Genomic DNA, 27,487 nt, shown 5'->3' with positions numbered 1-27,487 from the left:
AAATCAGAAATAATATCAAAAGTTCGTAAATATTTACTTAATTAAATTAGACAAGTTTATATAAGGTGTACGGCTAATGCACGAACAATCCGAGTGATTAAAGTAATCCACATAGGAAAATCACAACCAAATCATACAATAATTTAAAATATTTACACCGGAAAATCCTAATTTAATAAATAAAAAGCGATGGCAGACATAGAGAACACAACACGCCTCTATTATAGCACCGGAAATCGCGGCCACTAACCTAACTAGATTGCCACTTCATAACAATATCTCTAATTACCAAAAAAATTTTAAAAAAATAATATTCTTAATAATTGTTTAAAACAGAATAAAATCAGCCTGAAAATGAATCTCATCGTATCAAAATGAATTCATCGTATCGAAATGGCACGTGGTTTGTTCAATGTTTTTATCGAAATACGAAGCAAATATTTGTATTTGCAACTTGCAAATACAAATCCAAATCATGCATAGTTGGCACTATCCTCTATTTTGATTCATGTAATCTCAGTGATTTGGTCTGTATAATTTTGACTCAATTTTCTATATTCACTTCTGAAATTCCATTACGCTTCCTTCCTTCCAACACTATAGGAGAAGAATATTTCAAACTTTCTTCAAGTGTGTCTCATATCATGTGAATCTAATTATAAAATAATTTGTTTTTAGACTAATCTTGATTTTGATTGCACATAATTCACATAGGATTAAGTGAACGGACCCTGATAAATGTACATACATATTTACATTAAAAATAAATTTATAAATGTGAAAATATATCTTTTTTCTAAGTGGGTGAGAATATAGAAAATCAGATGTAGAATTAAGTGAAATAAAAAATCTGATGAGCACCAAAAGTCAAAAAAGCTATAACTAGTAAGATCAGTAGTAGTGTTGGGAAATCCATAAAGATCATATTTCAATAACCCAAGAAATAACAGTTGACTTAGGTAGCATGATTGCCCCTTCTGCTGTATATAAAGGCAATCACTCAAACCCATTTTCCTATCTTCCTCATCAAAACAACTTACACTTCAAACCCAACTCTCCAGTTGCAGAAAGCACAAGATAACCAGATGATTTGTATGTATGCAGACTCCCATTTATGCACATTCACCTTCATCCTATGTACCTGCATATGGATCCCACTCCACCGTACGACTCAATTGCTCGCCAAAATCCTGGCCTTCCTCGTCAACCCCCACCATCAACTCCCGGACGAGACTCCTTCCTGCAATCTCGATCTCCCAGTTTCACATTTTCGCGATGTGGACAATGAGGAGGAGGTGGAGGAGGAAGAAATGTGTTCAATTTGCTTGGTGGAGTTCGAGAAGAAAGATTTGGTTAACAAGTTAGTGAGGTGTGGGCACACGTTTCACGTGGAGTGCATGGAGAAATGGCTCGAGACGTGTCAATTCACCTGCCCCTTGTGCAGATCGCGCCTGCTGCGCCACCCTAGTTCTACTCTGCCTCATTGCCATTCCTAAGCCTTCCTTTTATTCACATGTATATAAGCTCATTTTGACTAAGGAAAGGATGCTTTTTTTCTTCTTTATTCAATGTTTGGGCTTTGCATTTTCAATTTTGGTGAATATAGGATTACAACAAGGAAACATACACCAGACATCGTTGTAAATGGCGCATTAGAAATCAGCTACTGCTATTTTTGGGCTCGCCCCCTAAAGAAGTTGACAGTTCACAATGTTGCCTAATTACATACACATGCTAAGATATAGTAAAGGCAAAACCTGGATCCACTTGTTCATTCGATGAGCAAAAGTTCTTCTCTTGTTTGCATAATGTAGCGGAGTTGGAGCAGGTTCAAGCAGAACAGAGCACGCCAAATTCCTGAACCAAAATACAGTCAGTAACTCAAACAGAAACCACAAGCAAATCATACATAATCAGAAAACGGATTACTCTGTTCATGTATCATATACTACTTGCGCTGTTTGTATATAATTTTTACTTTCCTTTGGAATTATTTATATCCAGTTTGAGCTGGGATTATATCTCTTGTATGAAAACAAGAAACAAACCAAATAATAGAAATGTTTGATGCATATAAATGAGAAAAGGATGGGAGATCTAGTACCTGGGGTAAAGAAAAGAAGGCAGCAACCTACCAATTAATTTGAGTTTGCAACCTTGTCCAAATTTATGCTATTATTTTTAGGTCTTTGCATAATCAAATCTTGGTCTATTAAAGGATGCTATCATATACTCCATTATCTTCAAAACAGAAAAAACTTAATACAAAGTGACCAGATAGTTGTAAGAGACTACTCTGAACATATACAGCAAACAAGAAACTTTTTTATAAACAGAAAACCAGGTGTCAAAAGACTCTTAGCAAAGTTTTTCTGATAACGTCCTACTCAATCAGGGTTTACTGCAAAAACAAAGCAGCATCCACTCACCAAAAGCTAAAGAATAAATAAACATAGTGTACCACTACAGCGACAACGCACAAACCTCATCGTAATCCAAAAATCTCTTCAGGAGGATCATAAACACGTTGATCAGGAAATATTTCCTCAAAATCTTGCTTGACCTTGTTCCTCAACAAGGGATGCGGAAGTAGCCCCTTCAGTAATATCCTAAATGGCAACTGCTCAGGAAGATCTGGAGACTTTTTCATATCCTCGTAGACATTCATGGCGTCGGCAGGAGAACCATACTGTAAGAAACCACGAATAACTTCTGTATAAGTCTGGGAGTCAGGAAACAGATCTTCCTGTCTCATACTTTGCCACAAATCCATCGCATCCTCCATCTTTTTCCGTCTAGCCAATGCAACAATCAAATCCTTATAAAGGTAAACATCAGGTTTGTACCAGTCTTGTTTCTTAATCACCTTAAACATCTGAAAATACCACAAATTTCAGAGTGGTCAGACAAAAAGGCAGAAGCAGATGCCAATATGTAATGTATATGAGTTACCAAAGCAGCACATGAAATTCGAATAGAGTCCATGAACTTGATCAGTAGGACACATAAACTCACATAAGCAATGACAATTTCTATTCTGTTCAAATTCCTACTCTCTGTTTCCTCACTATTTGAACATGAGGCACACTCTGATGCATCCACCCTACTTAAAACCTAATTGAGGATTCATAAATCCTGATTCTGGTGGATGAACAGAAGTTTTTGCCTTTGAACATAACGATATAAACTTACATAACGATATTCTCCGTTTCATCACTAGTTGACCATAAACACAAAAACACACATACGAAATGTCATTTTCTATTCTGTTTTGATTTCCTATTCTCTGTTTCCTCACTATTCAAACACGGGGCACATTCTGGTGCATCCACCCTACCTTAATCCTAATTGAGGATTCATAAATCCTGATTCGGGCGAATGAACACAAGTTTTTGCAGTTTTTGCCTTTGAACATAACTATATAAACTTACCTAACCGATGCCTCAGAAATCATGATTCCAATGCATATTTAAGCAATCAGTAAAGATATTAACTTCAATAAACTAAATAGCTTCAAAATCAATAGATATATGTCAGGTCAGAGATACAACAAATGCAAGCCAATTGCAAAACCAAATTAAGCAAGCACGAACACAACCAATACAATAACATGTGAATTGCACATCACAATGCAAATAGACAACCACTTTCGCTAGGAAACTCGACGTATGAGCACAAGGAAACAGTGACACTACAATGTACAACCAGCAATGCACGAGGTACAACCAAAATCAAAATTCAATTCACCTTGACGGCGAGAGACACCTCCCCCTGGCGCTCGAGCTCAGTAAGAACGGCGACCATATCCATTTTCAGAAGCCTGAGCACGTGCGTCTTGATGAATTTATCAAGCTTTTCGTTTTCGTCTTTGAATCGTTTCATGCCTAATATGACGAAGAGCGCCTCCTTCCCGATGAGCTTCTTCCCTCTCCACAGCGGGCCTCTAGGCCTTCCGTCGTGGTAGGCCCGGCCGCAGCCCAATTTCGGCCCGAAAGCATCACTGATGGTTGATTGTGTTGGGGGTGGAGAAAATAGAGGAGCCGTAATGGAGCTGCGCAGGGATTTCGAGAATAAGGAGCGGTTGGAAAAGAGGTATGCGGCGGCGATACATCGCGCCCTAGATCTTGAAACTATGCCGCCGATTTGCATTCTCCGGTGGAGTAGCGGAGAAAGGGTTTAAGGGAAAGACCGAAATTGGGGTTTTGACCTTCAAATCGTTAATTCGATTTATTAATAAAAATAATGTAAATTGTTTTAACCGATTTACTTCATCCTTTATTACTAGGAGTACTATCTAAGAATTATTTAAAGAGTTTGCTTCACCATTTTTCCTTTGTTTTTTTTATTTTTTGCCAAATGTGGTTTTGAATTTTGATGCAATTACATTCATAATTAAATGTTGCAATTAAGCTTAAGAGAGTGGTGATACTAATCATACTACTACGCAGTGGTTCATCATATAAATCTCAAGTTCCTTTACTTGTAAAATTCCATACTAATAACTAGATAAAGTTCATGAATACATTGCAAATTTTGTTGAATTGAATGAAGATGCATAGAATAAAACTGAAACATCACCGTTTTCTACTCTCCTTAAATAAAAAAATACACTTTCATGCTATCAAATAGCAAGGTGTGAAGAATCTATACATATATCCATCTGAGAATCTCAAGAGCTAGAGCAATCACACCCAAAACTCCCAAAACAGCACCATAAACAAAATCCCATGTCTTGGGCGTCTTCTGATTGCCAATACCTTGAAATATATTTACAATGATGAGAACAATGAGGGCATAGCCGAGTACGTTATGATAGATGATCCAATATCTCCGGCCTTCGTGTTCCTCATCCGGCTGCAAACACATGCCTAACAACTGATCCAATGTGAACAAATGTCTCTGAATACAAGACTAACTAATGTTCATGTTTTTTACCTGAAGAGTAGCCAGTGCAAATATTAAAGTTCCAAGAATCCCATGGCTGCTCATATGGTGATGTTCATTCTTGATGGTTATTCCGATACCCCATCCGAGCGTGCCAAGAATGAACCCTGAGAACTGGGACATGATGTGAAGATTGTACCAATCGTTGCTTGATTCTTTAAAGTATCGTGCAATGATTGCGCCTATCGGCAAGAGGACTCCCCACCCCATGATGTTTACAGCTCCATGGATCTGTCATTGATTGATGTGATCAGATTGGAGGGGTTTGATAGATGTTTTTATCAATCAAAAGTAGCTTACTCTTCTCAAGGCGCGATGCTTGTAGTACTGGTGCTGCTTCGATGGCCAGGCTCCAGTGATCCCGTTGCTTCGATTCTCCAGAGATGCGTTGTTCTTGAGTTGCTCTTGGTGGTTGTGGTGAAGTGAAGGTAGAGCCTCAGCACACATTGTGGAAAGTAGTAGTAAGATACAAGGGAAATTCATGCTAATATGATTTACTCTGTTGTTGCCTTTCTGTAAACTTTGAAGTTGAACACAACTATGTATTGACAGCTACTGCTGTGTACAGTAGAGCCATCTCTTATGCTTTTGTAATAAAAATAGTGTGATATCCTTTACTTGTTTGAGAGGGAAAATGTTTGTCAGCCAATCATTTAGATCATAATGCTGTCTGATTTTATTCCAATCTTCAGCATCTCTCTTTTCCTACAACCTCCTAATATAGAAACTCAACACTTTTATCAGGTAACTTTTCACATAAGCACGGAAGAAATGAAACATATATTCTGTCAATCTTTTCATCCTCATAGTGATTTGTCTTATGTTTATAAAAAACCAACAACATAGAAAGAGATATTATGTCTTGAGCTGCGTAATACATCTCCGAGTTACAACTTCAAGCCTTCTTGAAGATTTCCTACCGGCCCTAGTCGTATATGTTCCTGAAGTTTTTCAATAGCTCCGGAATATCATAGCCGAGCATGTCGTCCACAGCTTGAATCATCTTTGGCTTCAACTTTTCAAAGTCGTCGATGTTGTAGCGACTCAAGACCTCCCTAAATTGTTCCACGTTTGGAAAGTCTCCGGCTGGGAGATGGTGTTCTCTTTGAATCTACACACAAGATTTGTGTCACAAAGAATTCAAGTGCATTTTGGTGGGAAGCAGAGAGGGAAAAATGGATTAGACGTACCTTTTCGAATTCACCCTCAAGATTATCCATTAGTCGTCGTTGAGCCTTAGATTTGCCCATTAACGCAGGCATCTCTTTCTTGAGATGGCTAATGATATAAGCATGGATCTTGGCCGCTCTAGCGCGTTTCACAAACTCGTTAATCTGGCAACATATTTTTAAAAGAAAAACAACTAGTGGTATTAGATTACATTACCAAACCAAAAAGAGAAATGAATTGAGGTATTTAAAGATCTACTTACCCGGCGATCACAAGCCTTTTTGGGTATATCGATCAAGTCTACAAGGAGGTCATCTTGCTCTTTCTCAAACAGTTCCTTTCCTACAGGGCCAGTAGCTGCTTCGTTCACAGGCTTGTCATTAAACGATCTGGTAGAATCATGTATAAAAGATCAATCAAGAACTGAAAAAGTGACATTTTGGTTATAGACCTAATCCAAGATGTAGAAGACGAAGACTTATAAGTCAATGAGTAGAAAAAAGAAAGACCTTTGGAAAGAAGAAGACTAATGTCAATGGAAGCATATACCACAGATGGACCAAAATGTAGTTTTTTAGAGAGCACAGACCACATAATATTAGTTTGCTGCGAGTCCAACCATTGATCATTTAATCGTATCATGTTTTTGAAATAAGATTGGAATTCAATAAGAGAGTGTCAAATTAGCCAAAAAAAAAGTTCAATAGATGACCCTACCCAATATAGACCCGGGATACTTCTGGAGTATTCAGAACTTTTCCAAGTGACCACATCAAAGCACCGTAGACTCGCATTAACTGCAAGTGAATCAAAAGGTTCTTCGGTTAAACTAAATGAGAAAAACATATATAGTCATAGTGAAACTTGTAGAAAATAATCAACTCTGATTAGTAAGAACTTGCCTGTTGTGTGTCAACTTGATCTGCTTTGTTCAGAACAACACGTATCTTATCATCGTGACCATGAAGGGATGAAATTACACGTTTGAACTCATCACTGATGTCAAGCTTATGGGGATCGAAGAGGAGGAGTATTAAGTCACATTTTGCGGCAAACCATGATATGACACCTGTGAAATCATAGCTTCTCTGTGTCCGTTGCTTTTCTCCAGATAAAACCCCAGGAGTATCCACAAATGTTATATGTTGAAGCAGCTACAACCAAATAAAGTTGCATCAAATAAATTGAGGAAAGCTTGATTTGATATAATGATACACATTAGCATGACAGAAAAAACTTACTGGATGTGGCATTTGGGAACACTCAAACTTGGACAAAAATGATCCACCGAAAGTAGTCAAACCAGTAAATGGCAAGTCAGCATGAACAGCAATAGTGTTTCCCGGGATGCTCCTCTCATCCGGCCCAGACTGAAGACATCAACAAGAAGTGTGTCAAACATAACACAAATTGAATAGAAAAAAGCAACTTAACAACACAAACAACATACTGCACCTAAACTTTAATTGATTAACAAAAATCTAGCCAAAAAAAATCAATCAATTTGAAAATGTGAACATACTCTATTAGGATCATGTTTCTAGCTGCCATAACAAATATGCATAAAAAATGAGAAACAGTACATTTTAAGATTACAAATAGAGAAACAAGCACAATTCTACTTTTGAAGAAGATGACCATGAATTTCAATTCTACTGTTTCTTAGCATGCATAAAATCACATCTTACACCAGTTTTAGATTCAATCAAGGAAGACATAAAAAATTATATATAGAAACAGATCATGATTTTCGTGTACCATGACAACAATAAATCGGTCAGTAGTCGGTTCAGGTCCAATATGAGCCCCTATAAAGAAAGAATAAAACATGTTTAGTAGAAATAGAAAGCATGTTTAAGCATAAATGAATAAAAATACAGGAGCAATTATAAATTTTATTAGTATCATTTACTGTAACATAAAATAAGCGTATTTAACCTGGGTAGCTGGATTGGAGCAGGTGCTTTATGAATGTTGTTTTCCCAGTTGAATACTGACCCAAAAGCATGACCATCGGTTTTGCATCAAAATCACTAGTAGTCTTGAAAGTAGAGATAGTACAAGCATGGTCAGCCAATGTCTCTCATAAAATAATGAATAAAAAACTTGCATACAAGAAAAGAAATAACAATGTGTATCTTTGTTGTATAAATGACTCACCAAAAGTGGGGATGCAAAATCATTAAAACGGTACATAGCTTCCAGTGGCTTCAGCTTCTCATTGTACAACATCTTCAAGCCATCAACCACTGAAGTGACTGAATTGAGGGAAGTATGGTTCTGTAACTTAATAAAAGCAACAAGTCAGCCTACTCTTCAAGGTTGAATGGGCATATGTGCACAAGCAAGACACGCAACATGATAGAAACTCTATACACACTTTAAGTTAATATTCCATTCACAAATCCACTATGACTTGAGAAATCAAAATCGTTAACTATTTCAAATTGCCTGTAGCTAAAATTGTTTAGCATAGTGCCATCACATATATGGTTATTCACCAGTTTTGATGCAGGAGGGAGAATGATAAACACAACAAGGTTACTCCAAATGCAGTTACCTTCTTACTAGACTTTGTGCCAAACGAACTCATTGGTTTTGGTGGAGCTTGATGGATGTTACCTGCAATATAGTGTTAGCGATATTTTTCGGAAGAATGCTAGTAGTATCATATTGACAAACTGAATTTAAAGCCGTCACTGACCATTGGTTTCAGAATTTTTGTTTGATGCTTGATAAGTCTTGTTCTGGGTAAGAGATGTAAAATAAATGTTATTGGAGCATACTACTTTCTATCACGAAAGCAAGAAGTTTAGTGTACTTACTTCCATAAAGGCATTCAAACCTGCCATCTGTGGAGGATCCAGTGTCTCCAAATAGCCTGCAAGAGCTGTAGGTAAGAAATCTTGGAATAATGAAAATGAGAAAAAGAAAAGAAGTTTTCATGGAAGATATCTCTTATCATCAATCATCACTTAGCAATTATATAACCAAAATTCAGACTGCTGCATCTATTAAAATGCAGTTCTCAGCAGAAAGAAGAAAGAATAAATACAAATAAAATGAATATAACGAATAACATAATGCTGGCTTAATTGTTCCAGTAGTACTAACTATATTACTTTGATGAAAGGTAACATGTTTCTCCACTTGCCTGTTCTTTTAAGGATATCTGAGTTTAGTTCATTTCCTTCTTGTGCAAAGGATATGAGCTGGCAAAGGAATCATTTAACAAAATAACAGAATATGAGTTATCAGGAATCATGCATAACTTTTTTAATCTCAAAGTGTTTTTCTTAATTGACTAGAACCTGCATTGCAGTGATGAATTCCTTCGGACCTAGATATCCTTGTCGCTTGGAATCAGCAATTGCCCAGACCTAAAATTACAACAATGCAAAATAATGATGATACAAAGAGGAAAACTGCAGGGTAGAAACACAGTAATACTACAAAAGACTGATGAGAAATGAGCAATAGCTGATCTCTCAGATACAGGCTGCCGGCTGGTCAAAAAAATTCAAAAGAAAGCGGATAATGTTTTCTTTCATTTATATAAGATAAGTGGGGAAACTTACATGATCATTTCAGAAAGAAGAAAAGAGCTCTACACATTCCGTATTCCTTACTGATATCTAGAGTATGCATATAAATACTATACCAATTTTCATCTCTAATAAATTGAAGACTAGACAAACAAACGGAATTTTCTGTAAATGGTGAAAGTAGAAGCTCTTTCAATCTGCACAAGATAGATATGAGAACTAATGCTTTTTTTGTGAAGTTCGTTCAATAGTTTCTAGAAAATCACAAAACTCTTGCGCTACATCCAGCAACTAAAATCGAAAATCACAAACTCTAGCGCTTCATCCACCTAAAATATTAATAATACCTAAAATCGATACTCACACCTCAATAAGCATAATCATTATTCACAATAAATCAAACAAAACGGAGAAAATTGAAAAAAAATGAGGAGCTCGTATCAGTATACTAAACCTGCTTGAGCTCAGGTTTCGCTAAACCCGACATGGCAAAGAAACTCGTCGCATCATTTCCAGTTAACCGGCCGTCTCGATCTGTAAACACAAAAAAACTGAATTACACGGCTAATATTCCATAAACGGAAACATTGCAACTAGGAAATAAAACAAATTTTAGAAAAGGAAAGAAGCAGAACCTGAATCGGCAAAGTTAAACCAAGTTTGATACATTTTGTGTTGCTCTTTGGAATACAAGTTTATCGAGCCTGAATCGATTTCCATTTCTCCGGCGAGAATTTGAATTGCTTGCTGGTGATAAAATTTGTGAATTTGAAAACCGTGAAAGAGGGAATTCAGTAACCAATATTATGGACCATCCTCTCTCTCTTCCCTGTAGTTCGATTAGTCCAATTTTATACAGTTTAAACAAAACTCGTGTTGCTAGCTATGATTACATAAAACTCAAATAACTAAAATTTTGAATTGTTATGATTATAATAATAAATTAATAATTATTTGTAATCGTGCTTTTATTATGAAAACCTTAATATAATTATTTCAATTACGAATCATAATAATAAATTAATAATTATATTCTCGATTAATAACTTAGTATTAAATAAATCTTATTGTTATTTTAATTAATAAACTTCAATCATTGTGTCATTTAGTTAATTAAATTTAATTGATTAATATGTGTTCAAAATTCAAATAACTTTCCTTCATCAATATTACTTTCTGTACAAACAAACAAGCTCTTATATAATGTATGTTGGAATCTTATCCTAATGTAAATGTTCCTATGTAAATTCACCTCAAAGAAAATCTGTATAACACATGTTAAAATATCTACGTATTAAAGTAATATCATGCGTAGTAACGCAATTACATATATTATATATAGAATTTTGTCGTGTATAGCATGAGATAAACTTTTAATTACTTGGAATATTTGAAAAATCTAAAGATTGCGATTCCCCCCACAATTAAGATTTTAAAATTTACTACTATATATCTTACGTATTTGGAGTAATCTTTTTGGCATGCCATTTTGACTTTTTTTTATAGTATCATTTGAATGTTGATAAACAAACATTTAAATTTGGATACCGTTAGTTTTCCACCAGAGTTAAGATTTTGATGCGAATTGTCTCTTGTCATTGATGATTGGTTTGTCAATTTTTTATTTTGGTATTACGATAAGTGTTTAATAAGTATTTTTTTGTATGTTTTTTAATTTTCTACAAATAGATACTATACCAATTTTAGTCTATTTGTAGAAATTTCAATTTTTATTTACATCTCACACTTTTATGAATCCCAATACACATTTTGTTATATTTTCTATTTTTCAATTTGTGTATAATATTTATATGATTATCATTTTTTTAAAAATTATAATCATCATACGTTGCTTAAAACAATTAAAAAAATGACATAGTATAATGTTTTGGTTGGATGATTGGAATAATAAAATGTGTCATCAATCATTTTATTAAAACAAAGAGAGAGATAGAAGGATAGAATTAATTAAATGGTAATAATTAGTATGGTCACTGTTTGAGATTAAAAAAGGTCTAAAATAATTGTATGCTTAAAACCAGTTTAATAAGCTGAAAAAAAATCAGACAGCTATGACCCACGTAAATTGGACTTTGATCAAATACAGTTTCTAAAAGAAAATTTCAAATTTGAACCGTTTCTGCAATAGTCCCTCAAATTTGAAACTTTCCCTCAACATTTGTTGCATTACAACACCAACATTTGCTTCTCAAAACAGCCAGCAAACATTTCTGCACATTACAAAAAAAAAAATAATTCCAATACTTATATATATTTGTCTTCTCATCACAGATATATAGTTGAATCGATTTCTTTTGTGGTAAACATGCAAAGAAAGCAATACCCTTCTCGTCTTCTTTCCCTGGCTAGCTTGGTGATTGGTGGTAGATTGTAGTAGCACTTGCACAAAGGGAAACTTGACTGGGGCTGTGTGTAATTTTTCCTCCTCCACTCTCTTGAATTTCCCCGTAAATATTTCGCCTGATCCCAGAGCATTTTCATCTCATTGCCCGAATTTCGGAACAAACGTTGATTCGTGAGACTGACGCAATAATTTAACTTTGTTAGATCAACACTTGCTATAAGAGTTATCAGACCTAAAATGTGTGCTTTTATTATTTTGTCTTATCTTATTAATTTGTTAGATCAACACTTCTCTGCCAAACGAATCCTAAATAAATGTATTTAATTTGTGTTTATGTTGTAGAGAAGGTACAAATAGAAACAAGAAGATCTAATACTCTATTATATTTGTCTTCTCATCACAGAAACATAGTTTAATCGATTTCTTTTTCGGTAAATATGCAAAGAAAGCATACCGTTCTCATCTTATTTCCCTGGCTAGCTTGGTGATTGGTGGTAAATTGTAGTGGCACTTGCACAAAGGAAAACTTGACCGGGGCTGAGTGTACTTTTTCCTCATTCACTTTGTTGAATTTCACCGTAAATCCTTCTCCTGATCTCAGAGCATTTTCTTCCCATTGCCGGAATTTCGCAGCAGTCGCTGATTCGTGAGACTAATGCAATAATTTAATTTTGTTAGATCAACACTTCTATAAGAGTTATCGAATCTAAAATGTGTATTTTTATTATTTTGTCTTATCTTATTAATTTGTTAGATCAATACTGCTCTGCCAAACAAACCCTAAATAAATGTTTAAATTGGGTTTTATGTTGTAGAGAAGGTACAAAGGGAAACACTTACAGCCATGGATCCTTAACTAATGATTGCTAATTTGCCTCTTGTTTCTGAGTTTGAGTCTAGACACAATTAACACTAATCGATAGAGAGAAAAGACGAAACAAAAGAAAGAAAAAACCCGTAGTTTGCAGGCGTTGGCTGGATGTTTTAAGGTTTTGTCCGAAAAAAAAAGAAGTAATAGCGGCATTTAATTACAGATTAAAAGAACAAGATTTCTCTGTATTTAAATAAATACTAAAGTACACCTCTATAATTATGCATGTATGGTAATTGGTAAGTAACCAAATAGTTTCACTTTATATATTCTTCTCCAAATTAATAGTAATGCAATATAGAAAAATCAAATATCATCTGAGAATTACGAGCACCCCACAATCATATGCATGTAATTTTATTATAAATAACCAATATTTGAGTACTATGTGGTCTAAATATATGTACAATATATTGGACAATAGTGTATCACATATCACACAAAAAGTAATACAACCATGTAATACAATTATCATCTTTAGAGAAAGTTAAATATACCATGTTATTTCACTACAAACAAAATCAAAGCCTCACAACACTTCTTCTAACACTAAGTACCCTTGAGAAATAAAGCAGTAATTTCACAAAAACTGAACCTCACCATTTGAAATAGTAACTCCTAATTAAAATTATGAAATCCCAATAGTCTTGTTCAAGATCCAAAGTGTGAGAGAAAGCTGTATGGCAAATATTGTGTGCAGCCAAGTTCTATCCAGCATAAATCCATACACTGTGATTCCAGCTTTATTGTGCTCAAAATATGTCACTGCATCAACATCATCAAATTCAAAAGAATCAAAACACACATGTATAATTAAATATTGTACTACAAACATACCTAGAGCTTGCCTCCTCTGGTAAGAAATAGTATTGACATAAATTGGAACCAAGTTGGTGTTATCCAACACATCATCCCCATCTCCCTCTTCATTATCCGTATCCCAATCTGCCGCGGCCGGAGCAATCTGACCAGGAGGAGTCACATCGTCCACTTCATCGAACGAGCTTATCGTGGCGCAGGCATGCCATTTTGCCGCTAGAGACGTAACTGATTGCGCCTTGTGCGTGATCTTCGCAGCACTTCGAAGGCAGATGAAGAGCCCCGTCACCAACGTGATCGAACACAGCTGCAACAATCAAATCTGCTACTATTAGATTTGTCATTTTCTCCCGTCCCTGAATAATTGTCCAATTTCTTCTTTTACTACTTTTGGTAATATACGTCACATTCCTAACTTTATCTCACTCACATTTTATTATATATATAAAGCTAATATATAAAAGTTGGACCCATGTTCCACTAACTTTTTACACCTGATTTTCGATCACAATTCTTAAAACCCGAGCAAGTTCAAAGTGAGCCTCTTATTTGCGGACAGACAAAGTACTAAAGAGAAGAAGACGTAGAGTTACCGAGAGTTCCCCTGCTGTGGCGATGTTAACGTTGGATTTAGGCTCTGTGATAACAAGCAACGAAGCGAACTGGCTTATGGTGACGAGGATCAAAGTGGATAGGATGAAGAGGCGAAAACGGTGGCTTATGATGCGGAGGTTTCTTCTGATGCTGAGATGCTCAACCAAGATGGCTGCCACGTCGGACTCTGTTTCGAAGAGCTGAGCGAACTCGTCGAGCCTGAGGAGCTGGAGATAGCAGGTGAGGCGGAAGAGGACGCAGACGAGGAAGCAGATTGAGACGCGGTATAGCCACGAGCACATGAGGAGGATGCAGATGATAAACTTGCTCAAGTAGATGTTGTACAGATATGGAATCTGGTTTCCTCCTGTGCTGAACCACCATATTTTGTATGCGGTATCCGCCATGAAACAAGGGAGCACGAACACCGATAAAAGCTTCATCGATGTCTGGTGAAAACCACGTCCCATATCAGGAAATAAGTAAAGCTGACAGTAGTATATAATTACTGTCTCAACTAGTAATAAATACAGTTGAACTGTATTTGACAGTCAAATTCTCAAAATCAAAGACTTTAGTTGACAGTCATACTGATGTGGAGTTCTGGTGAGACTTACATGAAGCTGGTGAGCATAGCCGTGGCGGACCTTTTCAGATTCTTCAGACAACCTAGTGAGGAACAGGAACCTGCGGAGGCCGTATTTTCGTGCGAAGGAAGAGATGCTGAGGAAGGAGATGGTGGCGAAGAGGGAGAGGGAGAGCTGAGTGATGGCATTGAAGGGCCTCTGGTGGCTGGGATCGCTGTCGGAGCAGGAGAATACCAAGTGGGATACGAGGGGGAAGCCGATGTTGAGGACGAAAAACACGGACCACGACAGCCAAGCTCGCCACAGACTAGAATAATCTAGAAACACCCATTTCAGACCCGATCCGTAGCTCTTCGTCTCGATATTCGCTTCGTTCCAGGAATCTCGCCGCGAGAGATTCGGTTTTGGTTTGTTATTCGGCAGTAGAATCTCTACTACTTCATCCTCCATCTTCCCCAACTATGGAAATATTTGTATTTTTTTAATGGATTCTAAATTATTGTTATTTAAAGCATTATGCTAATCAAGGTTTGTTTTGATCGACGAATGAGAGAGTAAAGAGAAATCGAGGTGGCGAATTGAGTTGAGAGTTTGTCGAGTTGATTGGAGTAAATGTTAGGAGTAATTTATTGCGTTTGGGGATTATTTGAAAGCTAATTTAATTATTTTCAAAGATGACATGAAAATGATGTTCAGTTTGTCTAAAACCAAGAGGAGAAAGCACTAGTACTATAATTCACGGATTGCATGGTGACAAAGATGAGAGTGGCGTTGGGGTAACAATGGTTAGTTGGATGATGACACGTGCTCAATTATTTAAGGTTGATTTTCCGACAATGACTACTGTTAACTTAAACAAGTGTATGGTCGCTGTATATATGAAATATGATCCACGAGTATAAATATCCAGGTGCCTGATATCACATAAGTATCATATCATGTAATCATGTTCATTATAATTGCAACATACTTTTGTTTTTAAATATTTTGCCCAAAAAATTGCAAGATTTGGTCAATTTAAGGTGGCATTTACTATAAAGTTGAAAATGATTCAATAGTATTATACTCTCATATTCCACGATAATCGTCACTCTTAATGTGGACACGAATTTTAAGAAATTTAAATAAAAGTTGGTATGAGAAGTTAGTGTAATATGAGATTCATTTTTTGCCATAAAATTCCATCCCACATTGGAGTAACATTTAGACTTTACCATATTTGCACATAAAATTTTACCCCATTATTCACTAAAATTACACTCAAATATCATTATTTATATTAAAATAAATCAAAACAAAAATAAAAAACTAAAAAGTCAAAGAGGGACTCACCTTCAACCAACTCACTTCATTTTATTACACACTCCATCATCTCACTCCACCATCTCATTTCATTTATTACACACTCCACCTCTCATTTCATTAATTACACACTTTACCAATTCATTAAAACCCGTACCATTACTAAATGTTACTACAAATGTGGGACGGATGTAATATTAATTTTGTAATAAAATGTGAGTTAAATGAATTAGTGGAATGTGAGATCTACTTATCAATTATAGTAAATATGAAGTATGACAATTATTATGGGATGGATCAAAATGGAAAAAAAGTGACAATTATTATGAGACGAAGGGAGTAACATATTGTATTTTTGCAATTATTCCATCTACTCAGTCACATTGATCAGAACATTTTGTCATTTAGACAATTGCGAAAAAAATGTACAAGTCATAATATAACCGGTTAATTTCCAAATTAGTAATTTTTTCAGTAATTTGTAAATAATCATATTTTTATTTCCATGCAACTCTTATCTTCGTACAATTAATAAATTAAGAAATCATAGTTATATGAACATTAGTGTTAAAACATAAGGCCCAGTAATTTCCAGATCATAGGCCAATAATAACCAGAAAAGCCCATAAGTGAAGCCTGAATTGGGGCTTTGGCGGCGATCAAATATCTGGATATAAAAAGACAAAAGTATAATATATTCCGAGGTGTCACCCCCAATATTCGTACTTCATTTGTGTGACATTGATTGAGCTTTTTTCAATTTTGGTAGCAGAAGCAGAATTGATATCTGATTCGCACCTCGCTTGAATATATAGGTGACCCACTTTAGATGAGCAAGCTAGGATAGACTCTAGAGGCAAGAAGCAAGGAATGGCGAATTCCATTTCTCCCCTCCACGTTTCACCAATTCCGATTTCGCCGCCCTTTCTCCGCAAATCCAACGCTTTCGGATTCTCTTCTGTTTCCGTAAACCCTCTTCGCCTGCCTTCCAATTTCAATCTTCGCTCTGCCTCGCAACCACGCCCCTCCGGGTATGGAATTTTAGCTTCCTTCATTTCATTTTTTGGTTGTGTAATTGATTTGCTCTAGTTGGGGTTTTGGGGGTTGCTGATTGAAATTCTTAGTTGACTGATTTGTAGCTCGATTTCCAGTTATATTAAACAAGGAAGCTTGATTTGTATATAGAAAGGGGAAATGAATCTTTATCATCTGATGTAGTATAATTCAATTTTGTGACAGTATCACTGATTGGCACTATGTGAACTGTGTGTTGACTGTGTCCTTCTTTATTTGAAAGTAGAAGGTTGGTTAGAGTTGTAGCTACAATATTGCAAGAGGATGAAGAGAAAGTGGTAGTGGAGGAATCATTTAATCCGAAAGGTTTCCCGGAGAAGGAAAAGGAAGGGACATTTGGCGCGTCGCCGAGTGATGGTGCCCCGCCCTCCAGTGGTTTGGAGAAGTGGACTATAAAATTGGAGCAGTCTATCAATATTCTTCTCACAGTGAGTATATATTGATATACATTTACTAATGTTTATGCTGTTGATCTGAATAATCGAAGATATGTGTAATTGAGTATGATAGTTGAATTATTCTTTTGAGCGTCATCTAACTCAAGTCTTGTGCGGAGTACTATTTATGGCATTGTTTTCTGTGTTCAGGTTATGATTACGTTCGTTTACAATTTCAGGAATCGGTGATAAAGATCCTCGACACTTTGTACCATGATCGTGATTATGCAAGGTTTTATGTTCTTGAAACCATTGCAAGGGTTCCTTATTTTGGTAATGACTCTGTGCACTTCATAGGTGTTGATTTTGTAGATTGAACTCTTTGGTTCAATTCTCAAAACGATTAAAACTTCACGATTTTGGTTGTTAGTGTCTCCTTACTTGTGTTTGACACTACTTAAAATGTGTCGGGATTCAGATGCTTGAATGAAGATAATATATCTATTTTATTATGTTCAGCTAAAGAGCAGAGTACTGAATATGCAATTTCATCAGTGATGTGTTAGAGATGGCACTCTTGACAACTTACATTACAAAAAGCAGTTTGCAGATTGTGAATATTTAATTTCATTCATTTTTCTTTGCCTAATGAGAAGTTGGGGATCTTCTGTTATGGCAGCTTTCGTGTCAGTGTTGCACATGTACGAGAGTTTTGGATGGTGGCGACGAGCTGACTACTTGAAAGTTCACTTTGCTGAGAGTTGGAATGAGATGCATCATTTGCTTATTATGGAAGTAATATTCCTCTACTTGCTTTCTTTATTTGTTATTTGCCATTTGGTCTTACTGTGTATTTGTTCGTCTTAATAAGATGCATCCATTGATATGTCCTAAGTGATGTTGAGAAAATGCACTTGTTTGTAGTTCACATAATTTTTATGTACAGCTTGTCTATTTATTTGAGTACGCTATCAACCTAGTCTCTCATTTATTACAGCTTGTCTATTTCTTACCTTCATTTTTCTGTTCACTATTATCATTTTCTTTGTTTGCTTGAGCCTTTTGGTAAGGTCAATTGGACAGAGTAATTGGTTTAATCTCTTAAGCCTCCTTAACTGAGTTAAAATTTTCTTTGTTTCTCTTCGCAGGAATTAGGGGGGAATTCTTGGTGGGTTGATAGGTTCCTTGCTCAACACATTGCGGCCTTTTACTATTTTATGACTGTGTTTATATACATATTGAGTCCAAGAATGGCATGTAAGTGTTTGATGCTAACAATTTGTTTATACCTGGCCATGAATTAGCTTCATGTCTAACTTTAATGTGCGAGCACTTGAACTTCCATATGATCTCTGAAAACATGTTTTAGTTTAGCGGGTTCCCCTAGAGCTCAGACCAGATGATCTTAAACGATTTATAAAGTCTCACAACCTTTCACTTACTCTCGACTCTCATATCTATACCCTCATATATATGACATCTTCTTCATTGAAAAGGCTTCTTGGTTAAGTTTTACTAACATCGGTTAATGTCTGCAGATCACTTCTCAGAATGCGTGGAGAGTCATGCTTTTGAAACTTACGACAAGTTTATCAAGAGCCAAGGAGGTATGCAGTCATAACAAGATAGTCTTCTTACCTCTGCTTTATGCTCCCCATAATTGTTGAGTAATTTGCAATACAGTCATACAACTGACGTTTATTGTCATATACGTCCATCTGTAGACGAGTTGAAGAGACTGCCTGCGCCTGAAGTTGCAGTGAGATACTACACCGGAGATGACATGTACTTGTTTGGTAAGTATACTTTCGGATATCCCTCCTTCGCAAGCTGCACTCATTAAGTTTCACCATTTTGAAAGTGTTGCGTCACTTTGTCAGATGAATTCCAAACCTCAAGACCTCCCAATACTCGGCGACCAAAGATAGGTGAGGATAGTAATACACGTTTTATGCTATTTTCACTGAAATTGTATACGTATATAAAGAAGCTATCTTGTTTCTTGATTCCAGACAATCTGTATGATGTATTTTGCAACATAAGAGAAGATGAAGCGGAACATTGCAAGACGATGAAGGCATGCCAAACCCATGGTAATCTCCAATCACCTCACTCTTGCACCGGTGATGCTTTGGAAGATGACACAGGCTGTATTCTGCCTGAAGCCGACTGCGCAGGCCTTGCCGATTGTATAAAGAAATCTATTACGGAACCACCACCTGCCACCAAAATATGACCTGCTAACCCGGAAAATCGGATTATTAGGATACAAATAAGTAAATCTTCATAGAAAATGATATGTACTTATGTTCATCTATCCTTTCATTATAGAAGAAAACCAATTCACTGTTCCGTCTCTGCTGCAAAACTCTTCTCTCACATTATTCATGCTCTCTGAGTCTTATCTGAGCAAAAAAAATTTGTCTAATAATGAGTGTTTATTTTAGAATTTTGTGAAAAGTTGCAGGTTCTGTCCATAACTAATGTTTGGTCTCTCCTTTTCATTTTGGTTCATTAAAGTATTAGTTTATTTTCAGTTTTAGTAACATGATCCACTAATTTGTCTCCAATCTGTCCATTCATCTCATAATAGCCTTAATTTTTTTTTTCTAATAGGAATACTTTATTGAAAACCACTCATCTAATAATAACCTAATTTTATATATATATATATATATATATATATATATATATATATATAGGGATATACTAAGATGACAACCCTCTTTATTGTAACACCATATCACCATTTTAGGCCATTGGATCTAAAAATCGTGTGCTTGTCATGCTGCCACGTGTAAAAATACGGAGGGGTAAAATAGGAAATTTTTAATTTTACGTTACCAGATTGCAGTGTTGTTCATTGAATATTGCAATCTTACTACAACAATATTGCAGTTTACCACGACTGCAATATCTAATACAGATATTTGCAAACCCGTGTTTTTTCACGAAACTTAATCCTAGGCGTCTATAGATGAGATCTAACGGACTATATTGGTGGTATGATGTTATCCTATCTATGGTGGCACCCTAGTGCACCCCTATATATATATATATTTAATACTTCATTAATTTTATGTTAAAACTTGTGCTGTACAAATCTATGCATTCGATGGTGCGCATTATTGCTCTCACGGATGCTTTAACTATGTGATTGTGACCCATCGACTATCTAATTCTATGCTAAATTATCACTATAATCAGTAAATGCACAATTAAATACGACATATAACAAACTATTTTCTGAAAAAGATACTACTACTCAGACTGCACTAAACTAAATTTAATTTGAGAAAGTATCACGAATTTAGGAATTCAAGTTTTAAGAGCAACTCAAAGCTCAGAGATATCCAAAACAATTTTTTTTTCACGTGGATAAAAACATCTGAAACATATAATATGAAATAAAATGGAGTATATAATTAAATAAATTGAAATTAAACCATAAATATTACGTTCCGTACTCATTTTGAAACAAAACATACTCTCTCCGTTGTAGCTCATTATTGACTTGTTTCTAGCACGTGTTTTGAGAAAATAATACTAATAAATAGTTAAAAGTGTAGTTTATACATTATTATTTTTCTCACTTTACTTTCTATATGTGCTGAAAACAAGTCAATCACTTGAGTTGGGACGGAGGTAGTGATTTGGGGCGGAGGGAGTACCTAATATAGTAACAAATTTGATACAAATACCATAGTTCGGTAACCAACTATGTAATTAACACTCCATCCAAAATAGTGGATATTTTGAATAAGACTGATTATCATAATAAAGTTGATTCATGGGATAGAAATTCAGATAAAGTTAACTCACGGATGTGATTTAGAGATAGGAAGCCATCTGTTAAAAAGCTGGATAAAGTTAACTTGAGGAATGTGATTTATTAGTAGGTATTCAACCATTGACAATGCCTTGTTCATAAAACCAAAAAAGTTGGATAAGAGTTACTATCCAAAAAGCATAGGTTGAATGGAATTGGACAAACACTTTCTGTTAGAACTTTGACCAGATACCCCACGAAAATGTTGAACAATATTTGAATTAGGTTTTTGACAAAGACAGGTAGTATAATATATTTGCATGTTTTGAACTGGAAATTAGTTCATGATGTATGTGTAACAGATTCAAGATACTATTCTTGTCAAATTAGGATTGTTGGGTATCTCTTTTTTTTCTTTTCTGGATCTTGAGTCGGTCACATGTAAGATTTCACAAAAAAAGAACCATATTATTTGAACTTATCTAAATCAACTACCTAAAATTTCTTCATTGAGGTTGATTCAAATTCATTGAGTCTGTTTTTGTACACAATATGAATGAAATATATGTACATTGTCACATGCTGCGATTTGGATTAATAACAGAACATTCTTAATCATTGCAGCACAGCTGAAAAAATGTGGCCAACAATGACGAACGGGATCAATGGATTCATTTTGATAGTAATGAGCTATATAGCCTATAACTCCCGAAAAATGGAGAAGAAAAAAATACGAAAAGTAGTATATCTCTCCTCTAAAATGGATTATCCCAGAAGAGTGGGGTGTTTTAAAGAAAGTGCATTGATCTCTCGCATCAGGATGAATCACGGTCTTGGGTAACGTTATATGTATGGAGGCGAGGTCGCCAGCTTCTTTATTCTGGAAATGTCGAACAACTCAATGAATCTCTGATCTGTAACTCTAGCCTTATCAGCAGCAAACCTCTGATACTCGTCAAAAATTGAAGCCAGGCACCAATTTTGGCACTTCCTAAGACATCCCACGAGGCAACCAGTCCGGTGCTGCATTCAACGAAGGCAGATACATTGAGAAACCAATACATCATGAATAGTTAGTAAGAGAGCTATAATATACAAGTACCTTTCCTCGCTTGCAGTGAATTAGGAGCGGGTAGTTTCTTTCATCTGCAGAGGATGTTTGATTGATTAAAGAGAATTCAAATCATTGTAAATATACATCTAGATTCAGAAGTAGACATACCTACTAGCACTCTCAGTGCAGAAAGAATTAAATCCTCTGGAATGTTTATGAATAGCTCCTGCATATAATAGTTGTATGTAAGAACAAATAATTACTCAAGGCAAATGATACGTGCTATTTAGGCTACTTGTGAATCTTAGAGACAATGTCTAGTTCGTACTCGTACAAGTCAAAAACATTTTGAATTGAAAACAATCTTCCTTCAGTATATAACCACTTGATCCTTGTGTCAAAGGGTTCTAAATAACCAAGAAAGCTATATAGTTGGATTTCGCAAATGAGAACAGCTAAACACAAATGGGGATAGACTGATAGCCAACATACAAAAACTTAGAAGATCAGAACCTGCACCATCACACCTTATTTCATCAGACAGTACAGAAGACATTTTGAACATATCAAATAACATTCACTATAGCACTCCTTCGGAAAAGAAACGAATTCACACATATTTTTCTGTATTTCTATCTTCAAACCAAATTATCCACCCCAACGACGCCCTGCAGACATAAATTATGTGCAATTTGAATAAAAACTACCTTAGATCCTTCAAGGCCGAACTGAAAAAGACGAATTCCGTTCGCATTGAGAAACTGCATATTATCTTCAGGATAAGGCTCCGGACACAAGTATCTTCAATATCACAAAAGTTTTACATCAATATCTATAAATAACAGTTATAAAAGAAAGCAGAACTGCTCATTTACCCACCATACCATAGGCACGAATTAACATACCTCCCACCGAGGTAACGAAACCTCGTAGGAGAATCAATCTACCTGAGCAACTACGTTATCAATTAAGTTAAACTTCCACATATACTTTCTCCCTTAGATATAATTAGATAAGCTTGATTACGTAACAGTGAACAAATTTTATAATCTACAATTTTTGTATATACATCCAACATAAACAAATGTAACATAAGAACAACATGTATATCTGTATACCAGGTTGTAAATTAGCACAGTTAAACAATAAGAGTTCCATAAAACTTTATAATATTAAGATCATTGCTTCCATGCTTTATTTTTCTTTATTAGTACTATAAAATTTAAGAAAAAAAACACAATCGGTTCAATTCGGATGAACATATTATTGTCGAATTAAGATGTTAGGAAGTTTAATTGGTCAAATTAAGATGTTAGGAAGTTTAGCTTAATCGAAATTGGGCGTTAATTCGTGCCCAAAGCCGGTAGGGCAGTATTCTGGAAATAAAAGAGGGATTATAATTGAGCTTACATGATCGATCGGAGGCCTAGGGTTTTGAGGAACGGAAAGTTAGCAGAGTCGGGGAATCCGGAGCGGTATATTCCGTCATCCACCATAGAAAAGTTGAGCGGCGGCACGAATAGGTGCTCTTCAGCCTTGGCGTCGGCGGCGGCGGATATCCCCGGCGGCATATCGGCGGCGTGAGAGGGTTGGATGGTTTTGAGGCACATTGGACCGCGGCAATTGTGGATGCTCATATCAGTCACGCACGCCCAAAATCGGTTGATCGGAGTGTGGAGAATAGGATGGACAGATCACAGATGCGTTGAGATTATGAGGAGAGAGAAATGAAATTGAGGAGGAATAGGATTTGGATTTGGGAAAAATATAGAGAGGGTTTGATTCGTTGGAATCTTTGAAGATCCAATCGTCAAAATAGATGACTACGGAATGTTCAATCGCGGCTGCGCCTCAGGGTCAGGGGCTTTTTATTAACTTTTGCTTTTTTCCGTGAGTATCTTGTTAATTTCTTAAATCTTGATTTTTAAATTTTATTTACCTCCTTATTTTATTCTCACAAACTTTTTTTTTTCACTTCTTTATTTTTTTTTCTTTCTCATATTTAATCTATCTTACTTAATTCTTTAATATCAACTTCTTAAATCACATTCCAAAATAACCTCATCACTCGTAATGAGACGAAATAAATATTTTCAATAAATCTATGGATAAAGTATAAACCACACAGATTTTAATGAGAAAATAAAGTGAATAAAGATTAACGTGTGAGTATGAGAAAAAAATAGATAAAATAAAAAAGATAAAATATGAATTATATACTATACTAATTTAAAAGAAATTTTTTATTTTTAGATGAAACTATTTTTTTAGAATATCTTAAATGAAAAGATTGCACTGATTTTAATGGATGGAAGGAGTGTACTTCATCAATTCATTTTACTTACTCCCTCCGACCCACATAATTTTATCCAATATTCTATTTTGGGTCGTCCCACATAATTTTACTCATTTCACTTTTACCATTTTTGGTAATGGATCTCATATTCCACTAATTCATTCCTACTCACATTATATTATAAAACCAATACTTTAAAAGTAGGACCCACATCCCACCAACTATTTTAACTCACTTTCCATTACATTTCTTAAAACCCGTGCCGGATCAAGTAAAATTATGTAGGACGGAGGGAGTATATTTTATTATTAATTTAATATACTATAAAATTAAAATTTAGATTCTACTGATTTTTCTACTCACTACTTTTTACAAAATTAAATAATTTATTAAAACTTGAATCAGTAAAAAATGAGATACTACTAATATCGTAAGAATTGAATACTACTAATATCGTAAGAATTGAATACTACTACCTAGTTTCTACTTTGGCGGTTACTTTCGCTCTCACGTTGCTCGTGTGCCTCTAATAAGATCCGTAGAAAGGGTCAAATGCGACAACTTAATTACCTTCCTCTCTTGCTATCATATTTAAATTTAAGATATTTAGAATAATTAGATATTGCATTTGATTTATAGTACTACCTCCGTCTTACAATAAGTGTCACATCTTATCATTTAGGTCCGTCCTACAACAAGAATCACATTTAATTTAAACATAAATGATAAATAGACCTCATATTTCCACCAACCAATTCTACTCACATTTAATTACTCCCTCATTCCCAAGTTACTTGAATCGTATTCCATTTTTTGTTGTCCAAGTTACTTGAGTCAATTATCTTCTTAGCTAAAAATATGACACTTACTTTATTCCTTCATTTACTTTACCTTCTCTCTCATCTCTCTCTTACTTTATTCTCTCTTCTACATTATTTAACTCTCTAAACACAACCTTTTTTTAATTCTGTGCCGAAAAGAAACACCAAATAACGTGGGATGGAGGGATTATAATTATATAAATGAGACTCATAATCCACTAACTTATTCAACCATTTTTCTTTACCTTTCTTAAAACATATACCACGCACACTAAATATGACACTTGGATTCAACCCACATTTCATTACATCTCTCCCATATTTCTTTACATCTCTTATAAACATGCAGCAGCTAGCAATAAATGTGGCATTTAATATGAGAAAGAGGTAGTGGTACACTGGTACTGCAGTAATAGTACTTGCTATTACTGTTGTTGACATCCGATCATTCTTCAAAATTTATCCCATGGTAGACTGAAAAACATTCATTCAGTGAAAAGTAATTTTATTTTTTTATTTTAATTCATTCATCAGAATTATTAATATTTTATTTAAGAATAAATTTCCGAAAAATTACTCTCTTAGTAAGAATTAGTATTCTTTTATTAGTCTATACCTAAACCCTAATTTCAGAAAATTATGAATTGTTCTCCAACATAAGCATCACTAGTAAAAACCCCAGACTTTATCATGTTTCTCAAACATTAAATATTTACAAAATATTCAAATTTCATGTTCCATATCCGTAATTAAAGTCCAATTTAAATAATTCAAAATATCCATGATATAAAGTCCGATTAAGCTGTTTCGCCAATTTCGAGTTTGTTGGTTTTTTTTAACACCGGATTCAAATTTGTTAGTATATTAAACAACGCCATGTGTTGGTACTTTATACACTGGATTCTAATTTGAGACTTAATAATAAAATAAATCCAATCACAAAGTTAATTATTATTAGTGGTTTAATTTTTTCAACCAGAAACACAATTTACTAATATTCCATTTGTTATTATATCATATTACCACCAAAACAAAACACGTGTAGACAAGTTCAAAATTTGCAAGTGAATCTATATTGAATCAAATCATATTTTGTTAACCTTAGGAGGGTAAACCTTGAATCGAGAGGAAGAGGTCAAAATAAAATTGAAATTTTTATAGGAAAAGAGAAATTTTGTTTAACAAAAAGGGAGTATAAGCTTTCAAACCCAATATCCAGTCAAAATCGTATGCACAACTGAAATGAAATTCATCAAAATATATGACTACATATTTTAGATCTAAGAATAATTTGTCGGTTTCATTTAAAGTAGCAATGGAATTCCGAAGCGGCAGAAAGAAGCCATTTCGTCAAAAATCAATCGAAATTAAAATGTGTAAATCGTGCAAAATATTCGAAAAATGTGGACGAGCAACAATCGAATCGTCAATGGAGAAAATGACGAATGAAACGATATCTCGCCGGCCTCTTTATACCTCTTCCTCAAAGACGAGACGGAATCAAAATACCGTCCCGTTCATCAATTATAAGTAGAGGAGATTCGGAAAAAAATAAAAAGATTACAAATAAACAATTTACGAAAATTAACAGCTTTTGAATGAACACGAAGTGGACGGAGTACGATTTGATGATGGTGGAGAATGAACGCAGGTTTTAAATAGAGGATTCTGCAAGAACCCTAAACTTGCTATTTACGATAATGCCCCTCCAAACAAGCCCACTCTCTGCGGCCCAAAAGAGTTTGGGCCTTCAAAATTATTGAGATTATGACTCGTAATGAGAAGTTATTTATATTGTGTTTGAATATTACTACTAGAATTTAATTGTAAATTAACTAATATTTTAATTAAATAATAAATTAGAAAATATGGCTATATTTTCTTCTAGTAAATGAAATA

The 27,487-nt window shown here is 35.0% G+C and overlaps 6 protein-coding genes, 1 long non-coding RNA gene and 1 other non-coding gene across 12 annotated transcripts; 1 reads left to right on the top strand and 7 right to left on the bottom strand.

Annotated features, from left to right (window-relative positions):
• Positions 1 to 867: 867 nt before the first annotated feature.
• On the bottom strand, positions 868 to 4,209 carry LOC125201083 (protein THYLAKOID ASSEMBLY 8-like, chloroplastic). 2 transcript variants are annotated; one of them, XR_007172841.1, is made up of 4 exons: positions 3,748 to 4,209; positions 2,485 to 2,875; positions 1,430 to 1,857; positions 868 to 1,324 (listed from the first exon to the last, which is right to left on the bottom strand). XR_007172841.1 is itself a non-coding variant. In XM_048099000.1 (3 exons), the coding sequence occupies exons 1-2, from the start codon at positions 4,147 to 4,149 to the stop codon at positions 2,486 to 2,488; spliced, it is 792 nt and encodes a 263-aa protein (XP_047954957.1). In that variant the 5' UTR covers positions 4,150 to 4,209; the 3' UTR covers positions 868 to 1,857; position 2,485. The 2 variants fall into 2 exon arrangements, 1 of the variants encoding a protein (XP_047954957.1); XM_048099000.1 differs by having other exon boundaries at positions 868 to 1,857.
• Positions 4,210 to 4,567: 358 nt separating this feature from the next.
• Positions 4,568 to 5,404, bottom strand: LOC125200983 (cytochrome b561 and DOMON domain-containing protein At3g25290-like). Of its 2 annotated transcripts, none has more exons than XM_048098840.1 (3): positions 5,245 to 5,404; positions 4,936 to 5,175; positions 4,568 to 4,875 (listed from the first exon to the last, which is right to left on the bottom strand). In XM_048098840.1, exons 1-3 carry the CDS (start codon positions 5,389 to 5,391, stop codon positions 4,645 to 4,647), a joined length of 618 nt encoding a protein of 205 aa, XP_047954797.1. In that variant the 5' UTR covers positions 5,392 to 5,404; the 3' UTR covers positions 4,568 to 4,644. The 2 variants fall into 2 exon arrangements, with proteins under 2 accessions (XP_047954797.1, XP_047954805.1); XM_048098848.1 differs by having other exon boundaries at positions 4,568 to 4,868.
• A 305-nt stretch (positions 5,405 to 5,709) lies between these two features.
• On the bottom strand, positions 5,710 to 10,465 carry LOC125201458 (EH domain-containing protein 1-like). Of its 2 annotated transcripts, none has more exons than XM_048099579.1 (16): positions 10,295 to 10,465; positions 10,114 to 10,193; positions 9,426 to 9,494; positions 9,269 to 9,326; positions 8,940 to 8,995; positions 8,819 to 8,861; positions 8,675 to 8,736; positions 8,275 to 8,400; positions 8,053 to 8,155; positions 7,873 to 7,922; positions 7,356 to 7,484; positions 7,017 to 7,268; positions 6,832 to 6,911; positions 6,377 to 6,503; positions 6,135 to 6,278; positions 5,710 to 6,055 (listed from the first exon to the last, which is right to left on the bottom strand). In XM_048099579.1, exons 1-16 carry the CDS (start codon positions 10,377 to 10,379, stop codon positions 5,870 to 5,872), a joined length of 1,650 nt encoding a protein of 549 aa, XP_047955536.1. In that variant the 5' UTR covers positions 10,380 to 10,465; the 3' UTR covers positions 5,710 to 5,869. The 2 variants fall into 2 exon arrangements, with proteins under 2 accessions (XP_047955536.1, XP_047955537.1); XM_048099580.1 differs by having other exon boundaries at positions 8,275 to 8,394.
• Positions 10,466 to 11,741: 1,276 nt separating this feature from the next.
• On the bottom strand, positions 11,742 to 12,670 carry LOC125208268. The gene is made up of 3 exons (XR_007174078.1): positions 12,479 to 12,670; positions 12,004 to 12,201; positions 11,742 to 11,890 (listed from the first exon to the last, which is right to left on the bottom strand). It is a non-coding gene; the product is annotated as an uncharacterized LOC125208268 (long non-coding RNA).
• Positions 12,671 to 13,284: 614 nt separating this feature from the next.
• On the bottom strand, positions 13,285 to 15,520 carry LOC125218338. The gene is made up of 4 exons (XM_048119991.1): positions 14,926 to 15,520; positions 14,308 to 14,757; positions 13,733 to 14,021; positions 13,285 to 13,660 (listed from the first exon to the last, which is right to left on the bottom strand). The coding sequence occupies exons 1-4, from the start codon at positions 15,343 to 15,345 to the stop codon at positions 13,524 to 13,526; spliced, it is 1,296 nt and encodes a 431-aa protein (XP_047975948.1). The 5' UTR covers positions 15,346 to 15,520; the 3' UTR covers positions 13,285 to 13,523.
• A 1,384-nt stretch (positions 15,521 to 16,904) lies between these two features.
• Positions 16,905 to 20,000, top strand: LOC125202789 (ubiquinol oxidase 4, chloroplastic/chromoplastic). 2 transcript variants are annotated; one of them, XM_048101254.1, is made up of 9 exons: positions 16,905 to 17,228; positions 17,495 to 17,699; positions 17,888 to 17,981; positions 18,328 to 18,443; positions 18,797 to 18,905; positions 19,187 to 19,255; positions 19,373 to 19,444; positions 19,529 to 19,576; positions 19,661 to 20,000. In XM_048101254.1, the coding sequence occupies exons 1-9, from the start codon at positions 17,068 to 17,070 to the stop codon at positions 19,882 to 19,884; spliced, it is 1,098 nt and encodes a 365-aa protein (XP_047957211.1). In that variant the 5' UTR covers positions 16,905 to 17,067; the 3' UTR covers positions 19,885 to 20,000. The 2 variants fall into 2 exon arrangements, with proteins under 2 accessions (XP_047957211.1, XP_047957212.1); XM_048101255.1 differs by having other exon boundaries at positions 16,906 to 17,228; positions 17,498 to 17,699.
• A 2,005-nt stretch (positions 20,001 to 22,005) lies between these two features.
• Positions 22,006 to 24,304, bottom strand: LOC125205384 (tyrosine-protein phosphatase DSP1-like). Its single transcript, XM_048104279.1, has 5 exons — positions 23,882 to 24,304; positions 23,179 to 23,272; positions 22,640 to 22,697; positions 22,520 to 22,563; positions 22,006 to 22,440 (listed from the first exon to the last, which is right to left on the bottom strand). Exons 1-5 carry the CDS (start codon positions 24,106 to 24,108, stop codon positions 22,261 to 22,263), a joined length of 603 nt encoding a protein of 200 aa, XP_047960236.1. The 5' UTR covers positions 24,109 to 24,304; the 3' UTR covers positions 22,006 to 22,260.
• Positions 24,305 to 26,989: 2,685 nt separating this feature from the next.
• On the bottom strand, positions 26,990 to 27,115 carry LOC125202908. The gene has a single exon (XR_007173238.1). It is a non-coding gene; the product is annotated as a small nucleolar RNA snoR111 (small nucleolar RNA).
• Positions 27,116 to 27,487: the final 372 nt, after the last annotated feature.

The sequence above is a fragment of the Salvia hispanica genome, chromosome 1 (genome assembly GCF_023119035.1).
Source record: "Salvia hispanica cultivar TCC Black 2014 chromosome 1, UniMelb_Shisp_WGS_1.0, whole genome shotgun sequence".
Classification (NCBI taxonomy): domain Eukaryota; kingdom Viridiplantae; phylum Streptophyta; class Magnoliopsida; order Lamiales; family Lamiaceae; genus Salvia; species Salvia hispanica.
This window is presented reverse-complemented; position numbering and strand designations above follow the sequence as displayed.

Bases quoted from the DNA above. Each gene is read 5' to 3' on its own strand.
- LOC125201083 (XM_048099000.1), bottom strand. From the start codon at position 4,149: ATGCAAATCGGCGGCATAGTTTCAAGATCTAGGGCGCGATGTATCGCC. The intron at 2,876-3,747 runs GTGAATTGAATT...TGGTATTTTCAG, and splicing joins AGGTGTCTCTCGCCGTCAAG to ATGTTTAAGGTGATTAAGAA.
- LOC125200983 (XM_048098840.1), bottom strand. From the start codon at position 5,391: ATGTGTGCTGAGGCTCTACCTTCACTTCACCACAACCACCAAGAGCAA. The intron at 5,176-5,244 runs GTAAGCTACTTT...AATCAATGACAG, and splicing joins AGCATCGCGCCTTGAGAAGA to ATCCATGGAGCTGTAAACAT. The intron at 4,876-4,935 runs GTAAAAAACATG...ACATTGGATCAG, and splicing joins TTGCACTGGCTACTCTTCAG to TTGTTAGGCATGTGTTTGCA.
- LOC125201458 (XM_048099579.1), bottom strand. From the start codon at position 10,379: ATGGAAATCGATTCAGGCTCGATAAACTTGTATTCCAAAGAGCAACAC. The intron at 8,996-9,268 runs GCAAGTGGAGAA...CAGCTCTTGCAG, and splicing joins AGATATCCTTAAAAGAACAG to GCTATTTGGAGACACTGGAT. The intron at 8,156-8,274 runs GTGAGTCATTTA...TCTACTTTCAAG, and splicing joins ATTTTGCATCCCCACTTTTG to ACTACTAGTGATTTTGATGC.
- LOC125218338 (XM_048119991.1), bottom strand. From the start codon at position 15,345: ATGGAGGATGAAGTAGTAGAGATTCTACTGCCGAATAACAAACCAAAA. The intron at 14,022-14,307 runs GTAACTCTACGT...TGATTGTTGCAG, and splicing joins CCACAGCAGGGGAACTCTCG to CTGTGTTCGATCACGTTGGT. The intron at 13,661-13,732 runs GTATGTTTGTAG...ATGTTGATGCAG, and splicing joins CCAGAGGAGGCAAGCTCTAG to TGACATATTTTGAGCACAAT.
- LOC125202789 (XM_048101254.1), top strand. From the start codon at position 17,068: ATGGCGAATTCCATTTCTCCCCTCCACGTTTCACCAATTCCGATTTCG. The intron at 18,444-18,796 runs GTAATATTCCTC...TTCTCTTCGCAG, and splicing joins ATCATTTGCTTATTATGGAA to GAATTAGGGGGGAATTCTTG. The intron at 19,256-19,372 runs GTATGCAGTCAT...GTCCATCTGTAG, and splicing joins GTTTATCAAGAGCCAAGGAG to ACGAGTTGAAGAGACTGCCT.
- LOC125205384 (XM_048104279.1), bottom strand. From the start codon at position 24,108: ATGAGCATCCACAATTGCCGCGGTCCAATGTGCCTCAAAACCATCCAA. The intron at 23,273-23,881 runs GTAAGCTCAATT...GTGATATTGAAG, and splicing joins CTAGGCCTCCGATCGATCAT to ATACTTGTGTCCGGAGCCTT. The intron at 22,564-22,639 runs GTATGTCTACTT...CATCCTCTGCAG, and splicing joins TGCACTGAGAGTGCTAGTAG to ATGAAAGAAACTACCCGCTC.